The sequence below is a fragment of the Hydra vulgaris genome, chromosome 12, assembly GCF_038396675.1.
Source record: "Hydra vulgaris chromosome 12, alternate assembly HydraT2T_AEP".
NCBI classification, from domain to species: domain Eukaryota; kingdom Metazoa; phylum Cnidaria; class Hydrozoa; order Anthoathecata; family Hydridae; genus Hydra; species Hydra vulgaris.
In genome coordinates, this window is record NC_088931.1 from 65422501 (window position 1) to 65439995 (window position 17495).

Below are 17495 nucleotides of genomic sequence, written 5' to 3' on the forward strand. Positions count from 1 at the left end.
TTTTAGTCCAACTTCTATCTGATATCTTTGTTTGCATTGCAGGTTATGTTTCTAGAAAAGACAATGAAGGTAATGATAATGACACTTTTCTGCATTGTGGCCGATATGTGCAACTACGGAAATTTTGCATCTGCCTTATTTCCCGTAAGCTTTTGTTAATGAAAAGTTTGAAAAAGTATATATAAATAAAAGATTATAAAAGTTTGAATTTTAACTTTAGATTTTGTTAAAAAATCAGTTTTTTTTACTTTTATATTTTACTTTTTAACTTGCTGTCAATATTTCATTGTACATAAATACATAGATGTAGTTTTATTATCTTTTGTTATTGTCAGTTGTTTTTAAACTGCTTATTTCAAGGTTGTTATTTTTTTTTACATGACTAGTATTACAAGTTTCCCCATATTGTTGTCTTCTGGCAATTTTTGATATACTCTAATATAAGGCAAAAAGTTTCTGTTTTACAAACGTTTTTGTAATAAAAAAATCAACTTCTTTATAAGACCAAAAAAAATTATTTAGTAAACAATGGCATAGACTAAGCCTTAAATTTTAGTCTTTATATATTTAGTTTTTTATTTAATCAGGTTATGCATTTTGAGTAATAGACTCCTACTGTATATCATAAATAAATCAAATAGCTGAGAACATGAAAACAAGAAAAATCCACATTTTCAAGCTATTACACGATGTCCACAGCCTCCACATTTTCAAGCTATTACACGATGAGAAGGCCTGTTATTTTAAGTTGCTTTAAACCTTACAGGGCGGCCACATCTCTTAATAAAACCTAAAATATCCTAATATTTGAAAAATCCTAATATTTGAAAAGACCTAAATTCATTTAAAATATACTTGAATTTCAAAAATACTCCTAAAATATCCTAATTTAAACTTGGTTTTTAAACTTTAAGTTTTCTTTCACAGATTCAACTTAAATTTTCAAATTTTTGATTAGAATTTTTGATTAATATTAAAATTTCATTAAAAATTTTTTTTTTTAATTTTTGAAAATTAAACTTATTAAGACCCCTGTTTATAAGTTTTTACTTGTTATCAACAAAAACTTTATACCTCAAAACTAAAAAAAAATCATTGAAAATCGGCCATAAAAATTAGAAAATAATTCTTTCAGTCACTGATAAAACGCCATTAAATAGTTTTATGTGTGTTTTGTAAAAAGAATTAGTTGGAATTTATAAACTGAAACTTTAATAAAAAATACTTATATTGTAACAAAAAAAAATTTCCCAAAAAATTCCCCCACCAACCTCTACCGCCCCCCTTACCCGTCTTCCTCCTCCTTGTATTAAAAACTTGAGAGTACTGCAAAAAAAAAAAAGATTTTTTTTTTTTTGCAGTACTCTCAAGTATTTTTTACTTTTTTCAGAAACGCTTTATTACTCTCAAGTATTTTTTACTTTTTTCAGAAACACTTTATCACTCTCAAGTATTTTTTACTTTTTTCATAAACACTTTATTAAAAAAAAAAGATTTTTTTTTTTTAATAAAGTGTTTATGAAAAAGTAAAAAATACTTGAGACAAAATCAAATCACACTAAATTAATGATACTGTATTTTCTTTATAATCTTAAAATGTTGCTTTCTTAAAATGTTGGTTAAGAAATAAAAATTTTGGTTTAGGGCTATTCTTCCACCACATCTTGCACAAATAATTTTAATTGATTCCAATGGCACTTTAGCTGTGTCTGGTATACAGAGGAAAGCAATTCCATTGTATGTACAGAGTGTAATTCCAGCAAAAAAAAGTGGTGACGAAGTAAAGATTTCAAATAATTTTTTACAAAATGAAACTTTTGGTAAACTACCGAATACTCATGAAAGTGAAAATGTTTCAAGTCAGTTAAATGGAAATAGTGAAAAGCCTGTATCTTGTGATAGAAGGCTAAAGACAGGTGAAGGTTATCATGAGGTAATTGAAAAATTAAAAATTGAATCTGAAGGTCATTTTATGCAGTTTCACTTGCATCGTCAGCATTTACAAGCTCTGCAAGTGCAAATTCATCAGTTGATGCAAACAGCAGATGTTGAGCATGTTCCTGCCACAGTTATTAAAGATATTCAAATAAGAGCACAAACTCATCAACAACAGATGCAGAATCATTATCAAAAATTGCTTCAGCTAACAAACCTGACAGAGCAAGTTCACAATAAGATGATTCAACAAGATAATGTACCTAAAGGAAGCATAAAAACTAATGATAGCTTTAAAACTCCAGATAAAGAAGTCGCTCAAGAGAGTTTATTATTTGAAAGAAACGGGAAAGTGGAAAATGAATTTAATAATTCATCAAATCATTTACATACTGATCAAAAGTCTTTAAATAATTTATCAATTAAATCTGATCAAGTTAGTTCTACAAATCCACATGCATTAATTCCTCATTTTCCCTTTAAAAATGAAAGTACTGTTCAACCTCCCATAGTTTCAGGTGATCTTATAAGAAAAAAATCTCCTAATAGTTCACCTCTTAGTTCCCCCAAAAAAATTAAAGTTAAAAGAGGATTTAACAATCCATCAGATTATCCTGGGTTAGCCCAAATTTCTCAAAACAACAGGTTAGCACGAACTTCACCGCAAAATAAAATAAGCCTACCGACCAACGGGTTATCTCTAAATGGAGCTACACACCCTGCTGCACCAGTTCCAGCCTTACAACTTGTTGCACCAGTTCCAGCTGTACATCCAGTTACACCAGTTGTGCAACCTTTTTCTACAAAATTTTTAAATATTTCTTCTCAAGAAATAAATCACCTTCCTTTTCAAAATAATACAGAATCTATAATAAATTTTCAAACCTCTTCAAGCATTATGAATCATTTTAGTAAAACATTTACAGAAAGCAAGTTAAATGGTGTTGATGTAAATTATCAAACAAACTGTTTTAATTCAAAATTTAAAAAGGTTAAACAACTAGATAGTAACTCAGTAGAAACTTCAAACCCTCGTTGTTCAATTCCAAATTCAAGCCCAGCTCCTTCATTTTTACCTCTAATAAAAGTAAATCACTTTAATGGACATTCAATAAATGGAAATTTTGAAAGAAAAATTGAAATACAAAAAGAAAATATTAAATCAAATTTAAGTGAAGAAAGTATTAATGATGACTTTGTAGACTTTGAAAGAATTTGTGATTCAGATCATATTTCCAGTGAAGCTGTTTTGCAAAAACAAAAAAAAACTTTGAATGAAAAAGAAATAAATTATATTGAAAGTCCTAAAGAAAATTATCTTTTAGAAAATAGTCGTGAAAAAACAGTAAATTCAGAAAACCATAATGATGAGAAGGTTGATCAACTTCAAAATTGTTTAAAACCCAATCACAAAGAGTTGAACTTTTTAAACTCTAATTTAATGCTTGACAGAATGGCACCCCAAATAAAGCCAAACGGAATAGAAACAAAAAATAATAGTTTCAAGGATGTTGTAGTTAATGATTATGGATCATCTGTCACAGTTATAAATAGGGAAGATTCAAGAGTAAATTGTTTAAGACTTCCACTTAGCAATTCAAATTTTAATAGGACTTCAGATTTACATACAAACAATTGTACCCCTAAAATTTCACCCCAAACATCAATTATTTCAAATGATTTTGTTCAAAAATCGGATAATGAAAGAACCCATATAAAGTTATGTAAATTAACAACTCTACAAACTTGTCGTAATATGTTTAAATGTGAATGGAATGACTGTTGTTTGTAAGTTTTCTTTTTTTTTTTTTTAACTTTTGATGGTATTGTTATTTTGATGGTATGGTCTAGTTTTTTTTTTAACTTTTGATGGTATACAATTAATTATTTGTACTATTTGTTGTGTCTGATTGGTTAATTTTATTGTTTGTATAATTAAATCTTATTTTAGTGCTTTTCATTGTGAATCTGAACTATTTGAGCATATGGTTATGAATCATGCTCCTACCGATGGCAAAATGCAGCATTGTAATGTGGCTGGCTGCTTTTCTTCACAAATGTTGCGTGGCAGTTTCATCTTACACCTTCAAGATGTACATTTTAGTTGTAATACATTTCTTAATTATTGGAAAGTAGAGGTGAGATAATATATTCTAAATTGAATTTATTTCAAATCTTAATTGAGTTTAAATTTTTTTTAATATTGTATGGTTTAGCATGAAAATGAATCCCCAGTTACTAGAAGCCTTCGTTTTACAGCAGCTCTTATTTTAAGGAATATTGCAAAGAACTCTCCATGTGCTAAATCGTAAGTGTGTAAATCGTCCATGTGACTACCAAATATATAGAACATAGAAACATATAGAATAACTGTGAGTTTTGCTGTGAATATTTAGGTAATCAATATGTATAACCCTAAAATATGTTCTAAAACTAGCACAAGGAAATTTTAGATTTCTTTTCACTTAAAATAACATAAAGTTTGAAAAAATTTCGTTGCATAAATAATTCTGGTAATAATCTTTGGTCAAAAAGGGAAGAATTGGGTCGGAGGTGCGATTATATGTTAAGTTTTTACTTGTAAGTTATAAGCTTAAAGGTCTTAATTATTAATTCAATAAGTTCTGACTATTAAATTTTAATGACTTATTTCTAAGATTCAATTTTGTTGGTGAGTTCAATTTTGTTGGATTTGACAACCTGCTTAATTTTAAAACTGTAAAAAGAATTACTTGTAAATACGTTTCATAAATGGTGCTTTTTTCGTAAATGGTACATTTATATGTTCATAAGTAATTTCTAATTTTTTTATGTTTTTTTTTTTTAATCGAAAAACAATTTTTATTTTCAACCGACGACTTTTGTACTAAATTGAAAAATTACCAAAAGTGCGAGTAAAACTTTGACTGTATTTTCATTTAGCCTAAACTGTCGAAGACATTTTGTCAAAATGTTTTGACTTATTTATTGTTTTTAGTCTTCTTCTGCGTCACGAAGATTCAATTGCCAGAATAGCCATGTCAACATCAGAAGCTGCATCACCTGCTGCCGAATGTCTCTTTGAACTCTACAATACCGCCAAAACAGAAACTAGTGATACCGAAGACTTGGATTATTTATGAATAGTTCTTGTAAATGTTTGTATTTTTTCGTATATATTTTTCGTGTACATATTACATAACTTATTTTAGTTTTTAAAACAAGAATACTTAAAAACTTATTTTTTAAGTTACTAAACGTTTTGTTATTTATTCTATGTTTTATATGGAATAAAGAGAAGTGAGTTTTTTTTTTTTTTTTTTGTTTTATTTTATTTTTATATAAAAGTTCGAGATTTCTGAGAGTTTTTATTAGCAAACAAAATTATTTACGAAACTATTTTAAATGGATAAAAGCGAAAATATTTTAGCAACATATTTAAAAGAATTTCTAATGCCTATTTCCTGTTTGAACAATAAGTTGTGAATTTGAACTTTTTCGTGTAACAGAACTCCCTATTTAAGCTTACTATGTAGATATCAGAATTCAAATAATGACCAAAATAGATTTTAGCAATCATATTTTTGGTTCGCTTGTTTTTTAACAGCGAATAAAATTTAGAAATAATAACTAACTATGCCTAATAATAGAAAATCGGCTTAGCTTTGACGTTTTCTGCTTTAATATTTAAGAGTTGTACTTTTTTATGTTTAACGATATTGCTAATCTATTATTAACTTTAATATTTATACCGTGAACGTTGTCCCCGCTAAATATCAACACGGTTATAACATACTTTATGTGTTTTATCAAATCTTTTTCAACCGTTGCGCTCAATAAATTAAGTCTTATTATCAAAAAAACTGAATTAGTTTCAAATAAAGTCAGTCTATTCATAAACACTTCAGACAAGTGGCCGAAAAATCTCAACAATTTTTTTTAAATATCTTGATATCAAAATTGACTGGAATCTAACCCTCTTATTTTAAAGACTTAGCAGTAAAATTATGCAAATCAAATGGGGCGCTAGTCAAATGTTCTAGTGTCAATCATAATTCTTCTTAATATATACCGTGCAATCTTTGAATCGCATCTCAAATATTTGTAATATTGGAAATCAATCCAGCCCCATACTTTTTTAGATCGACCTAACCTGGAAAACAAGGCTATAAAAGTAATATACTTTTAATAGAAGGAAAGAACGAACTAAGATGACTTTGTTATAACTAAAAATAGTTTTAAAATGTGTGGATTTTTTTTTTTTTTTGGTACCTCAAGAAGTCCTTACGGTCTTATCACAGAGTACCGCGAAGGAGCATTAAAGAAATAAAGTTTATATAGGGTATAAAGTACTATAGGATTCTATAAGAATTTTGAACAAAAAAATGATATCAAAAATGATTATCTTTTCAAGTTATAAGAAATTTATGTAGTCAAATTATTATGTATAGTTTAAATTTACAAAACTAAATTTAACAACATATTGTCTTTCTTTACGATATATTTTCTTACTCCACTCTAATTTATATATATATAAATTTTGCTTACATTAAAATATCACAGTACAATTATGTATGCCATATATATCGTGTTACAACTAAAATATTACATCATTTATCTACATAATTAAAATAAGAAGAAATACACACATATATACAGTGGCGACAATATAAATATAGGTCTTATTAAATCTTCCAAAAAAAACAAAGACTGAAAAATACTTAAAAAAAACAGCTTACAAAAATGAAAACAAATACAAAAATTATAAAAACCTCTTTGAAAAAATAAAAAAACAAGCAAAAAAAATTATTCTTCTAATTTATTGCAAAACAATATCGGAAATAACAAAAAAGCAGGGGATGTTATAAAAGAAATAATAGGAAAAAAAAAGATTGACTCTGGTAATACACTGCCTAAACGTTTAAATACTAATGATAAAGACATATTTATCAGTGATAAAAAAGAAATTGCTGAAAGCTTTATTAATTATTTTATAAACATTGGAAAGACGTTAGTAAATAAAATAACTCAAAGTAAAAAACTATTTAAATCACACTTAAAAAAAGTAGATTTTACAATGGATGAGTATGACTTATCTCCTGATGAGCTTTGGAATGCTTTTGAAACCAAACAGTCCAGAAAAAGTTCTGGTCTTGATGACATAGACTCTAAAGTTTTTAAAAACGTTTATGACGTTATTGAGTATCCCCTAATGTATATCTTTAATCTCTCATTAAAAAATGGAGTTTTTCCTGACCGCCTAAAATAAGCACACGTAGTTCCAGTATTTAAAAGCGGAGATGACTCGACTTTATCTACCTACAGACCCATCTCCATACTCCCATGCTTCTCGAAAATTTTGGAGCGCATAATTTATAATAGACTCTTTACATAACTTCAAAATCATAACATCCTCTACAATAACCAATACGGAATTTAAAAAAGGCCACTCAACTGAACATGCTGTAATAAAATTAGTTAACGAAATTTTAAGTGGTTTCGACAAAAACAAACACACCCTTGGAGTATTTATTGACCTTTCAAAAGCTTTCGATACAGTGGACCACGAGATCCTTCTATACAACCTCTATAATAATGGTACAAAAAATAAAAATTTAAAATGGTTCAGTTGCTATCTAAAAAACCGTAAACAAGCCTTATTTTACAATAAAGCATACACTCCCCTTGAAATCGTCACATGTGGTGTTCCCCAGGGGTCTATTCTAGGACCTCTGCTTTTCCTAATCTATATAAATGACATATTTTTATCTTCCAGTATATTGAACTTCATTCTTTTCGCAGATGACACTCAAGCTTTCTATACCCACTCTAACATTACTACACTTTTTAATACAGTAAATCAGGAACTTTTGAGCGATTGGTTTAAAGCAAACAAATTTTCTGTCAACATTGAGAAAAATAATTATATATTTTTCACAAAACCATACAATTCAGACAAACTACCATTAAAACTTCCAGATATTCTATTAGACAAAGTTAGACTAAATCGAGCGTTCTCAGTTCAATTTCTCGGGGTATTTTTAGATGAACATATGGAAGACCACATTATTTATTAAAAAACAAAATATCTAAAAACATTGGAATAATGCATAAAACCAGATATATTTTAAATAATGCATGCCTTAAAAGTTTTTATTTTGGATTTATACATAGCTATATTAACTACTGCAATATTGCCTGGGCTAGTAACTACCAATCAAAACTAGATTTAATATATAAAAAACAGAAACAAGTATGCCGTATATTAACAAACGCAAATAGAAATGCCAATTCTAAACATTTAATGAAGGAACTGAGAGTTCTTAATATCTACGAACAAAATATCTATTGCATTCTTCAGTTCATGTTTAAACTCAAAAATGATCTGGTCCCTGAAGTCTCCCATAACTTTTTTCGCCTTATTAATCACAAATATCAAACGAAATACTCTATCAAGAACTACTATATTCCGAAAACCTCTTTAAGACAATCTAAATTCTCAATATCCAGCAGAGGACCCCAATTGTGGAACTCATTTCTAATAAACAAAATAAAAACGATAAACTCATTTCAACATTTTAAATGCGTTGTAAAACAACAGCTACTAGACCTCAACATTAATGAAACAATCTATTATTTTTAAAAATTTTTCTTATTTTTAAAATTTTTCTTTTTTCAATTAAAATCTTCACTTTTTCTTGAAATTCTATTATATTAGTTGCTTGGTTATTTAATGATATTCATTGTAAAAGAAGTAAAAAAAAATTTATATGTATTATAAATATTATATTATATTTGAATTTGGTTTATATTTTGTTATATTTTGTCAACGACAAAAATGGGGCAAGATGATAAGACTATTGTCTTCTACTTGCTCCAGTCATATATTTCACGGTAAAATGTTGTACAAACTTGTATTAATAAAGACGAATATATATAAACTCATCAAATAGCACACTTTCATGACCAGTTGGTTTAACTTTTTGATGTCAAGTTTTATGTTTTTATAGCAATTGCTGTTATTTTTTATAGCATTAGCAATGTTTACTTTTTTGAACGGAACTACTCATTAAGCATTTATCACTATCAAAATTGCTTGTTTTGAGCATTTTAGTTGTCGTGTTTAAATTTTTGAGGTCATTTTAAATAGCACACATTTACTTTTTCTTTAAAAGAAACCAAAGTTCTTGTATTATATCTAAAGAAAATCATTATACTCAGTATTTTAAGGATAAACTTGTTATTCATTTTAAGGATAAACTTGTTATTTTCATATTCTTTCAACTATTCATAGTTGAAAGAATATGAAAATCATATTCTTTCAACTATGGGACGAGGTAAAGATGGAACGGATGTCTTTCGAGGACAAAAACAGGCATTTCATGATCAAGAATTAAACTTTAAAATAGCTCGAAGATTGAGTTGTTCTTATAAAAAAACTAATAATGCTATTTATTTATTTAACAATACTGGTTCATTAAGCAATAAAAAACGAAAGAAAACCCCCAGAGAAGATTCAGCGATTGTCCGTTTCGCTAAGCTAAATCCTTTTGCTGACCAAAAACTAAAAACCCCGAAAAAAACTATTGGTCTCAAAACTCAATCTCGTCAGTTGTTTGAAGTTTGCAAAATAGTACGTATATAAGGAGTTACGCTTTTGGAAAAATATGCTTTGGACTGATGAGTCTAAGTTTAATTGCTTTGGATCTGACGGAAAACAATTGGTTCGTCATCCCCAAAACCAAAAACTCAGACTTCGGTATACTCTAAAGACAGTAAAACATAGTGGTGGCAAAGTGATTGTGTGGGGCAGTTTTTCATGACGTTAAGATATGGTTTAACGCTAACAAGATTGATGTTTTGGAAAGGCCCGCACAGTCACCAGACCTAAATTCGATAGAAAATTTGTGGAAGGAAGTTGACAGAAACATAAATTGATCAACTGCAACAAATTTAGACCGATTTCGTATCAAAATAAAGGCTGCTTGGGACTCCATTACGCCTGGACAATGCCAAAATTTGATCTCATTAATAGGCCGTTGTTGTGAAGCAGTTATTGACTTAAAAGGATACCCCATTAAATAGTAATTTATCTCAAATAAAGTTTTCTTAACTATTTATACAAAGAACTTCTATGATTTTTATAGTAAAGACAAAATGATATTTCTTTAACAGGGTGTGCTATTTAAATTCCCTCCTTATCCTGTACCTTTAAATCATTTATATGATCGAATTTTTTTTTTCAAGTTAGTTAATTTATTTTTTTACTCAGCAATGTTATCTTCTAAAACTAATATTTTATTAGGCCAAAAAAGTTCAGATCTCAAAAACTCAGATCTCGGGCAAATATATTATTACATATTAAACATCAATCTGTGCTATTTATTTTATCGCCACTGTTCATATATAAGCATATATACACTTACAAGTGTATGTATATATATGCACATAAATATGCTGCACACGCATAGAGCGCACATACATAAACGGCTAGCAATGAAACATCATATCAAGTTTTACATTTTTAATATTTTAAATAGCTAAACAAGTTTAATATGTTGCGGTAAAGCTGTATGTTTGTAATCATAGAAAACAGGCGATGTACTTTTGAAGGCTAAAAATAAACGATCTAAAAAATGGAAAAATATACTCAACTTAAAGACAAAAACTATGAATATGATACTGAAAAAACAGAAAATACTTTATTTGCATAATTTGTCATGAGTTTAAAACCCTAACTACTTTCAAAAAATGAAAACTTCTTTTTAATTAAGAACATTTTTAATTAAAGATTTTAAAAGAAATTTACTAACATTATCAAAAACCGAAAAAGAGCTGAAAAATAGTTTTTTACATTTTCATGTTTTTTACATATTCTCGGTTAAAATATTTTAAGAAAAGACACACACACACTCACACATTTTTTTTCTCGCAAAAGTAGAGTGACATCAGACTTTCTGGTGTCACTCTACTAGATCTTTTTTTATTGTTGTTGTTGTATTATTTTTTTCCTACACCAAGAACTCTAAAAGTTGACCTCACTCAGTCAACAGCTAAAAGATTGTTCTGCTTTCATCTTCATTTTTGTATCTTTGCATAAACTATTGCATCATTCCAATTGCTCGTTCAGAATGATTATTGACAATAATTAATATTTTGGGAAAATTTTTAAAATTGTTAAAAGAGGATTAGGTGTGCCAATATTGGGGTGGAAGTGACAACTAGTCTCTCGCTCTCTGATCATCCAACCTTATCAATAAAAAAACTAGATAAGAAAACTCATTAACCAAAAGAAAGAGGATTGGTATATTCATACTATTTATAAAATTAGTCGTATCTACTTTTTCTTTGCTTCTATGTTTAAAAAATCTGGATCCGGCATGTGGAAAACAAAGCAATTGCAATGGCTGCAATGCTTTGTTTTCCACATGCCTGAACAAGTGTTGAATTAAGATACCATTGTATCCTTATAAAGAGATACTAACACAGCGTCACCTGTCTTCGGATTGGAGCAATCTTACTTATACTTTTTTATCTGAAAAACCACCTTGTGTAAAAACATACAGTAAACTCACAGATGATTTTCAATTCTGTGGAGTTTTCAAACCTGTGGAGTTCCACAGGGATCTATACTGGGACCTCTTCTTTTTCTTATTTATATTAACAATTTCTTTAAAGCCACAAATTAACGACAGTAACGTATGCTGATGACACTAATCTTTTTTTGTTGAATAACAGCATCAGTGCTCTTTTTCAAGTTATGAACACTAAATCAGTAAAAAATCTCAAACTGGTTTAAATCTAACAAACTTTCAATTAACATTGAAAAAACAAAATGGACTTTCTTTTATCCAAAATCAAAAAAGAATCTGCTACCAATGGATTCGCCTTCAATATTTATTGATAAAATACAGATAGAGAGAGCAAGTGTTATGTCAATTAGAATTCTTAGGAATTCTAATTGACGAAAACCTTACATGGGGAAATCACATTACAACTCTATGTAACAAAATCTCAAAAAATATTGAAATAAAATACAAAGCGAAAAACTTTGTTAAAAACATAATTTAATTCAACTTTATTACTCATTTATTCATTGCTATATTAACTATGCAAATATTGCTTGGGGTAGTGCCAAAAAAAAGTAAGTTAGAACCCCTCTATCGGCAACAGAAGCATCTTGCACGTGTAATTAATTTTAAAGATCGTTATACTCATGCAAATCCTCTCCTAACTGAAATGAATGTTCTTAATTTATACAGACAAAATGTACTTAATGTACTCTGTTTTATGTTTAAATGTAAGCAAGTATGACTCCGACATCATTCCATAATTTATGTTTGATCAAAAAGAAAACTATATATTTTAAGAAATGATAATTTGATTTACCAACCTTATTCACATACAAATTTTGGAAGATCCTTTATTTCATATCGTGGCGCTTTTCTGTGGAACAAAATAGTTTCGAAAAATTTTGATTTTTCTCAGGGTTTGAGTTACGTTTTAAAGAAAACTAAAAAAAATTATAATCTCACTAGATAACATACCTGTATATTTTTAAGCTCGTAATATTAAATGCTGGATCTTCTTGACTCAATGCATGGATTTTGGTTGTGTCTGTTTTTATGACTAGGAATCTAATTTTATTATTTATTAGTAAGAGTATAGCTCTAAAACTCAGTCTTATTGTTCTGAGGTCGACTGGTAGTCAGGTTCTTAGAATTCTGTGGTAGTTCTCAGAGAGGCTGATTCCATCAACAGCTGCAAAGTATCAGAGTACTAACAGTGTAATGTTGTGCATGGACGGTGTTCCTGTTTTTTCTTTTGGTGTGCATTGTCAAGAAGAGTTTATTAATTTTTTTTAATTTCATATTTTTTTGTTTTAGGTGCCTCAAGAAGACGTAACTGTCTTGTAACAAAGTACCGCGGAAGAGCATTTAACCAGGAAGTTCTCCCCGACTTCTTTACCGATTGTGAGAAATATGCCCAGTGCTCGCTTCGAACCCTGGATCTCTTGCTTCTAACTCAAGCACTCAACCACCGTGCCACAGTTGCTATATTATCAATGAGGCAATTTCTTGGACTTTAAATAATACTGAGTGTTATTTGTGCTTTGAGTCACGTTCATTAACAAATACAAATGACTAAAGTACCAAAAACTATAAAACACTAAAAACCATCATCATCACCAAGTTCTCTAAATCTATCATTCACTAGTATTCGTGGTCTTCGAAGTAACTTTACTTTTGTTGAGTCTCGGTTCTTGCAGAGTTCACCAGACCTACTTGCTTTTGTGAGACTAATTGTGAGACTAAGAATGCAGTTGTCTCATCTTGTGATTTAGTGTTGATAGTTATCTTCCTTTAATTTCTAAAGACCCCAATAGTCACATGCCTGGGCATTAACATTCGTAAGATTTCACCCATTTTTCGGGAAACTAGGTTGAAATCTACAGACTATTCTTTTATGTGCTTTCGTTTAGTACCTCTTAAATCACCTTTTTCTTTGTACTATACCGCTCTCTTACATCTCATGAAAACACTTTGGTGTTATTTTTGATCAAATTGACCAAACCCTTTCTCTTGATCTTTCTGCCAAAATCGTTGTTGATGGTGACTTTAATGCTTCTCACACTAAATAGCTTGGCTTTGGAGTCATTGATTCTGTAGGCTATAAAGCCCACAACTTTTGTCTTTCTCAATCTCTAACACAAATGTTAAACTTTTCAACTACAAGTCAAGCCCCACTCTTATCCATTGTTTTCTTCTCATTGTGCTGCTGCATTTTCGAATTATAACCATTACTTCTATGTCTATCATCAAAACATCTTCAAAAAACAGTTGTTTACTATTGTTAAAAACAATTGTAAAAGGTTTTGTCTAAAGCCAAAGCTCGCTATTCTCAGTTCACAAAACCTCGTATTTTATCTCAAAATTTCCCGCTCCCGAGAGGCTCCCGAGACTTCTGGAGAATCTTTAAAAGTATCGATAATTAGGACAAGTCCGTTATTCCACCTCTCTTACATGGTGATAGGTTCAATTTAGTTTTGTCTTTAAGCGAGGTTGTTATCTCACTTAAAGACAAAACTAAACTGTTTGCTAAGAACTTTTTATCAATCTTATCTCTTAATTTCACTAATCAGGTTGATCTATTGCTTGACATTCACACAACTCCAGCTTTTGTATCTAAAATGATTTCCTGCTTAGACTTTTCTACAGCTTGCGGTCCCGACAACATATGGTCATATAACTACATATAACATATGGTCATATAACTATATAGTACATACATACAGTCATACAACTATATAGAACATACATATAGATAACATATAGTACATACAACTATATAGTCTTGCAGAAGTGCTCTCCGGAGCTGTCGTCTATACTTTCAAAACAGTTTAAAAAATGCTTATCAGATTTTTTTTTCCAGTCTGCTGGAAAGCACTATCTGTTAACCCTGTTTTCAAAAATTCTTGAGAGTAATCTGACTCGTCTAACTACCGTACCATTAGTCTTCTTAATTAATAAACACCTAATCTCTCATCTTAAATCTAATAACTTACTTTCTGATCATCAATATGGATTTTGATTTTCTTGTTCTACTGCTAATTTTGTTAACAGTTAAAACTAATAGTTTTTATCGTGCATTAGATAGATGGGGAAAGGTTAAGACTATTGCTCTCGACAATTCTAAAACCTTTAATCAAGTTTGGCATGCTGTACTTCTCTATAAGCTCTCTTCTTACAGTGAATTAGGTGATATCTTTAAGAATATTGAATCTTTCTTTACCAATTGTAGTATAAAAGTTATTCTCAATGGACAAAGCAAAGAGCAAAGAGTTTTTTAAAAAATAACGAACAATGGCTCAATACCACATAGCTCTACCAACTTGGACGGTAGCAAAGCCCGGCCGACCGTCAAAAGAATTTTGTGAATCGAGTTCACTAACAAGAAGGCGAGAAACAAGGGTTTTAAGGGAACACATACCTTGTGAGCAGTTGATGTATGCTGCTCAAATGAGTCAACGTGCTGCAGGTAACAGTGACGCGTCTAACGTTATAAAGGAAATTATATTTACACCCACAAAAGCCAAACAATATAGAAAAAGTGACACATTTACTGAAGATATCATTAAAAAGCACACACCATCAGAAGCGTTGTCGATTTTTGTGGAAGCTGATATGACAAAAAAACAATATGAAATTATTCATAAAGAAAACAAGAATATCTATTCATGTTATTCACTTATAAAAAAAACTAAGGAGGAATGTTATCCACAAGAATGATCGATAACAGTTACAGAAACTTGTTCAGAAATTAAATTACAAGATCTTCTGGATCACACGTCTTGGCGATTAATTTGTTGTTTGAATGAAGTTGTTGAAACTTTAAATAAAAAAGAAAGAAATTATTTAGAATTGATTTCGAAATGAGGTTGTGATGGCTCGCAACAACAAACGTTTAAACAAAAATTTTAAAACAGCGACGATAGCAACGCTAACATATTTCAAAGTTCTTTTGTGCCCCTACGGCTCATATGCCATATTGGTAACCAAAAGAGGGTGCTTTGGCAAAACCCAGCACCATCATCTACAAGGTATTGCCGACCAATAAGAATACGTTTTATTTGGGAGAGAAAAGACGTAACGAATGATGAAAATCGAATACGTAGAGAACCAAACAAAAGGCTTGATAAAAAGTGAAATATTAAACGCTTTTGGTGGTAATTTGCAAATAAAGCATATATTTCTTTTTACTATAATTGATGGAAAAGTTTGCAATGCTGCTACAAATACGACATCAAGAATGAGATACTACATATGTGGGCAAACTTCAAAAGATTTTAATGACTTGAATAAAAAAACGACAGAATGCAGTGAAACACCGAAACTTGGACCATTAATACCGCACGCAAGTATCAGATTTTTTGAATCCTTGCTGAAAATAGCGTATAAAATACCAATAAAAAATGGCAAGCAAGAACAGAAGAAGATAAAAAAATAGTAGCGGAAACAAAACAAAAAATTCAAAACGCTTTTAAAGATGAATAAGGGCTAATGGTTGATAATCTTAAGCTGGATATGAGAACAGTAAAGATGAAAATACATCAAGAAGATTTTTCACCGATCCCTAACCGCTTCCCGCATCACAGGGGTTGATATAACTCTTATAAAGAAATGTAATGTCACTTTGGAAGCTATATCGAGTGGGAACCAAATTAATGTAAAAAAATTTGAAAATTTTGCAAATGAGACGGCCAAACTTTATGTTGATTTATATGAGTGGCACCCAATGACGCTAACTATGCATAAATGTTTAAGACATAGCACCACAATAATTGAACAGGCTTTACTGCGTATTGGCCAGCTATCAGGAGAAGCAGCCAAAGCCAGAAACAAATATTTCCGTCTTTATCGGCAGAACTATGCAAGGAAGTCTTCGCGAGAAAACTGTAATAGAGATATTTTAAACAGACTTCTGCTAACTTTGGATCCTTTGCTAAGCAGCATGAGAAAAAGACCCTAAAAAAAAGAAAACCGTTCTCCAGTGAGAAAATAGGACTCTTGATGCCGGAAACATTAGAAGACTCGCAAGCGATGGCGATTGACGACATATCAGATATTGATTCTGATTGAAAATGGTCGCATTGACATGTACAAAAATATTTTACTTTATTTTGGATTAAATATAGGGCTATAATAATAAATTTAAATTATTAATCTCAAATTGTTTGGTTGTCAAATCATTAGCCCCTAGTAGCGGATTAACCATAGGATTTAATCCTTTCACGAAAAATAATTCATAACAACAGATATAACCTAAGGATTAAGTTCAGTGATTAAGAAACCAAGAATAGGTTTAGATGCATCTTTCAAGTGTGATTATCCTTTTTAGCATTACAAATTTAGTTATTTGTTATTATGTTAAATAGTTTTAAAGTTGTAGATATTTGTAAAGAATGTAAGATGTGTAAAAATATGTATTTTTTGTTTTAAAATATAAATTTTTTACATTTCATGTGTGACCAATGACCCTAAACTTCTTTTTACTACATATCCCATCGATAATAAACATAAAATAATTTTGTTCAACTTTTCAAGTGAAATACTCCACTGTGCCTTGTATGGAATACTGTTACCATATCTGGGGTGGATCTTTGAATGATGCCTTTACTCTTTTAGACATAAAAAGCATTTTAAACATAGTTGGACCTGCACTTGCAGCAAACCTTCTACCATTGTTACATTGTCGTAATGTTGCTTCTCTTTCTTTTTTCTATAAATATTATTATGGACGCTCTTCTGAAGAGGTAGCGTCTCTTGTGCCATCTACTAAAATTCATTCTCATATTACTCATTCAATTTTAGAATTTCTATTTATTTTGTCATTTTACACATTTTACAATGTTATCTATAAATTTAAACAAATATATATAATTACAAGCTGTCTGGGGCAAGTAGAAGTCAAAATGACTTACCATCAAGCCCCTTTGTGAAATACAAAAAAAATACAATTATATTTTACATCTTCCAATATTACATAAAAGAGTGAAATTAATAAGTTTAAAAAAAAAAAAA

The 17495-nt window shown here is 29.7% G+C and overlaps 1 protein-coding gene across 3 annotated transcripts in view; it reads left to right on the plus strand.

The window, feature by feature from the left end:
- The window catches only part of LOC100198293 (uncharacterized), a 28006-nt gene extending 22645 nt beyond the window's left edge, over positions 1-5361 (plus strand). For all 3 annotated transcript variants that reach the window (XM_065814142.1, XM_065814143.1, XM_065814144.1), the window contains 4 exons: positions 1645-3723; positions 3887-4073; positions 4152-4243; positions 4913-5361. In XM_065814142.1, the coding sequence (XP_065670214.1) occupies positions 1645-3723; positions 3887-4073; positions 4152-4243; positions 4913-5057 (2503 nt within the window). In that variant the 3' untranslated portion in view covers positions 5058-5361. The remainder of the gene's footprint in view (positions 1-1644; positions 3724-3886; positions 4074-4151; positions 4244-4912) is intronic.
- Positions 5362-17495: the final 12134 nt, after the last annotated feature.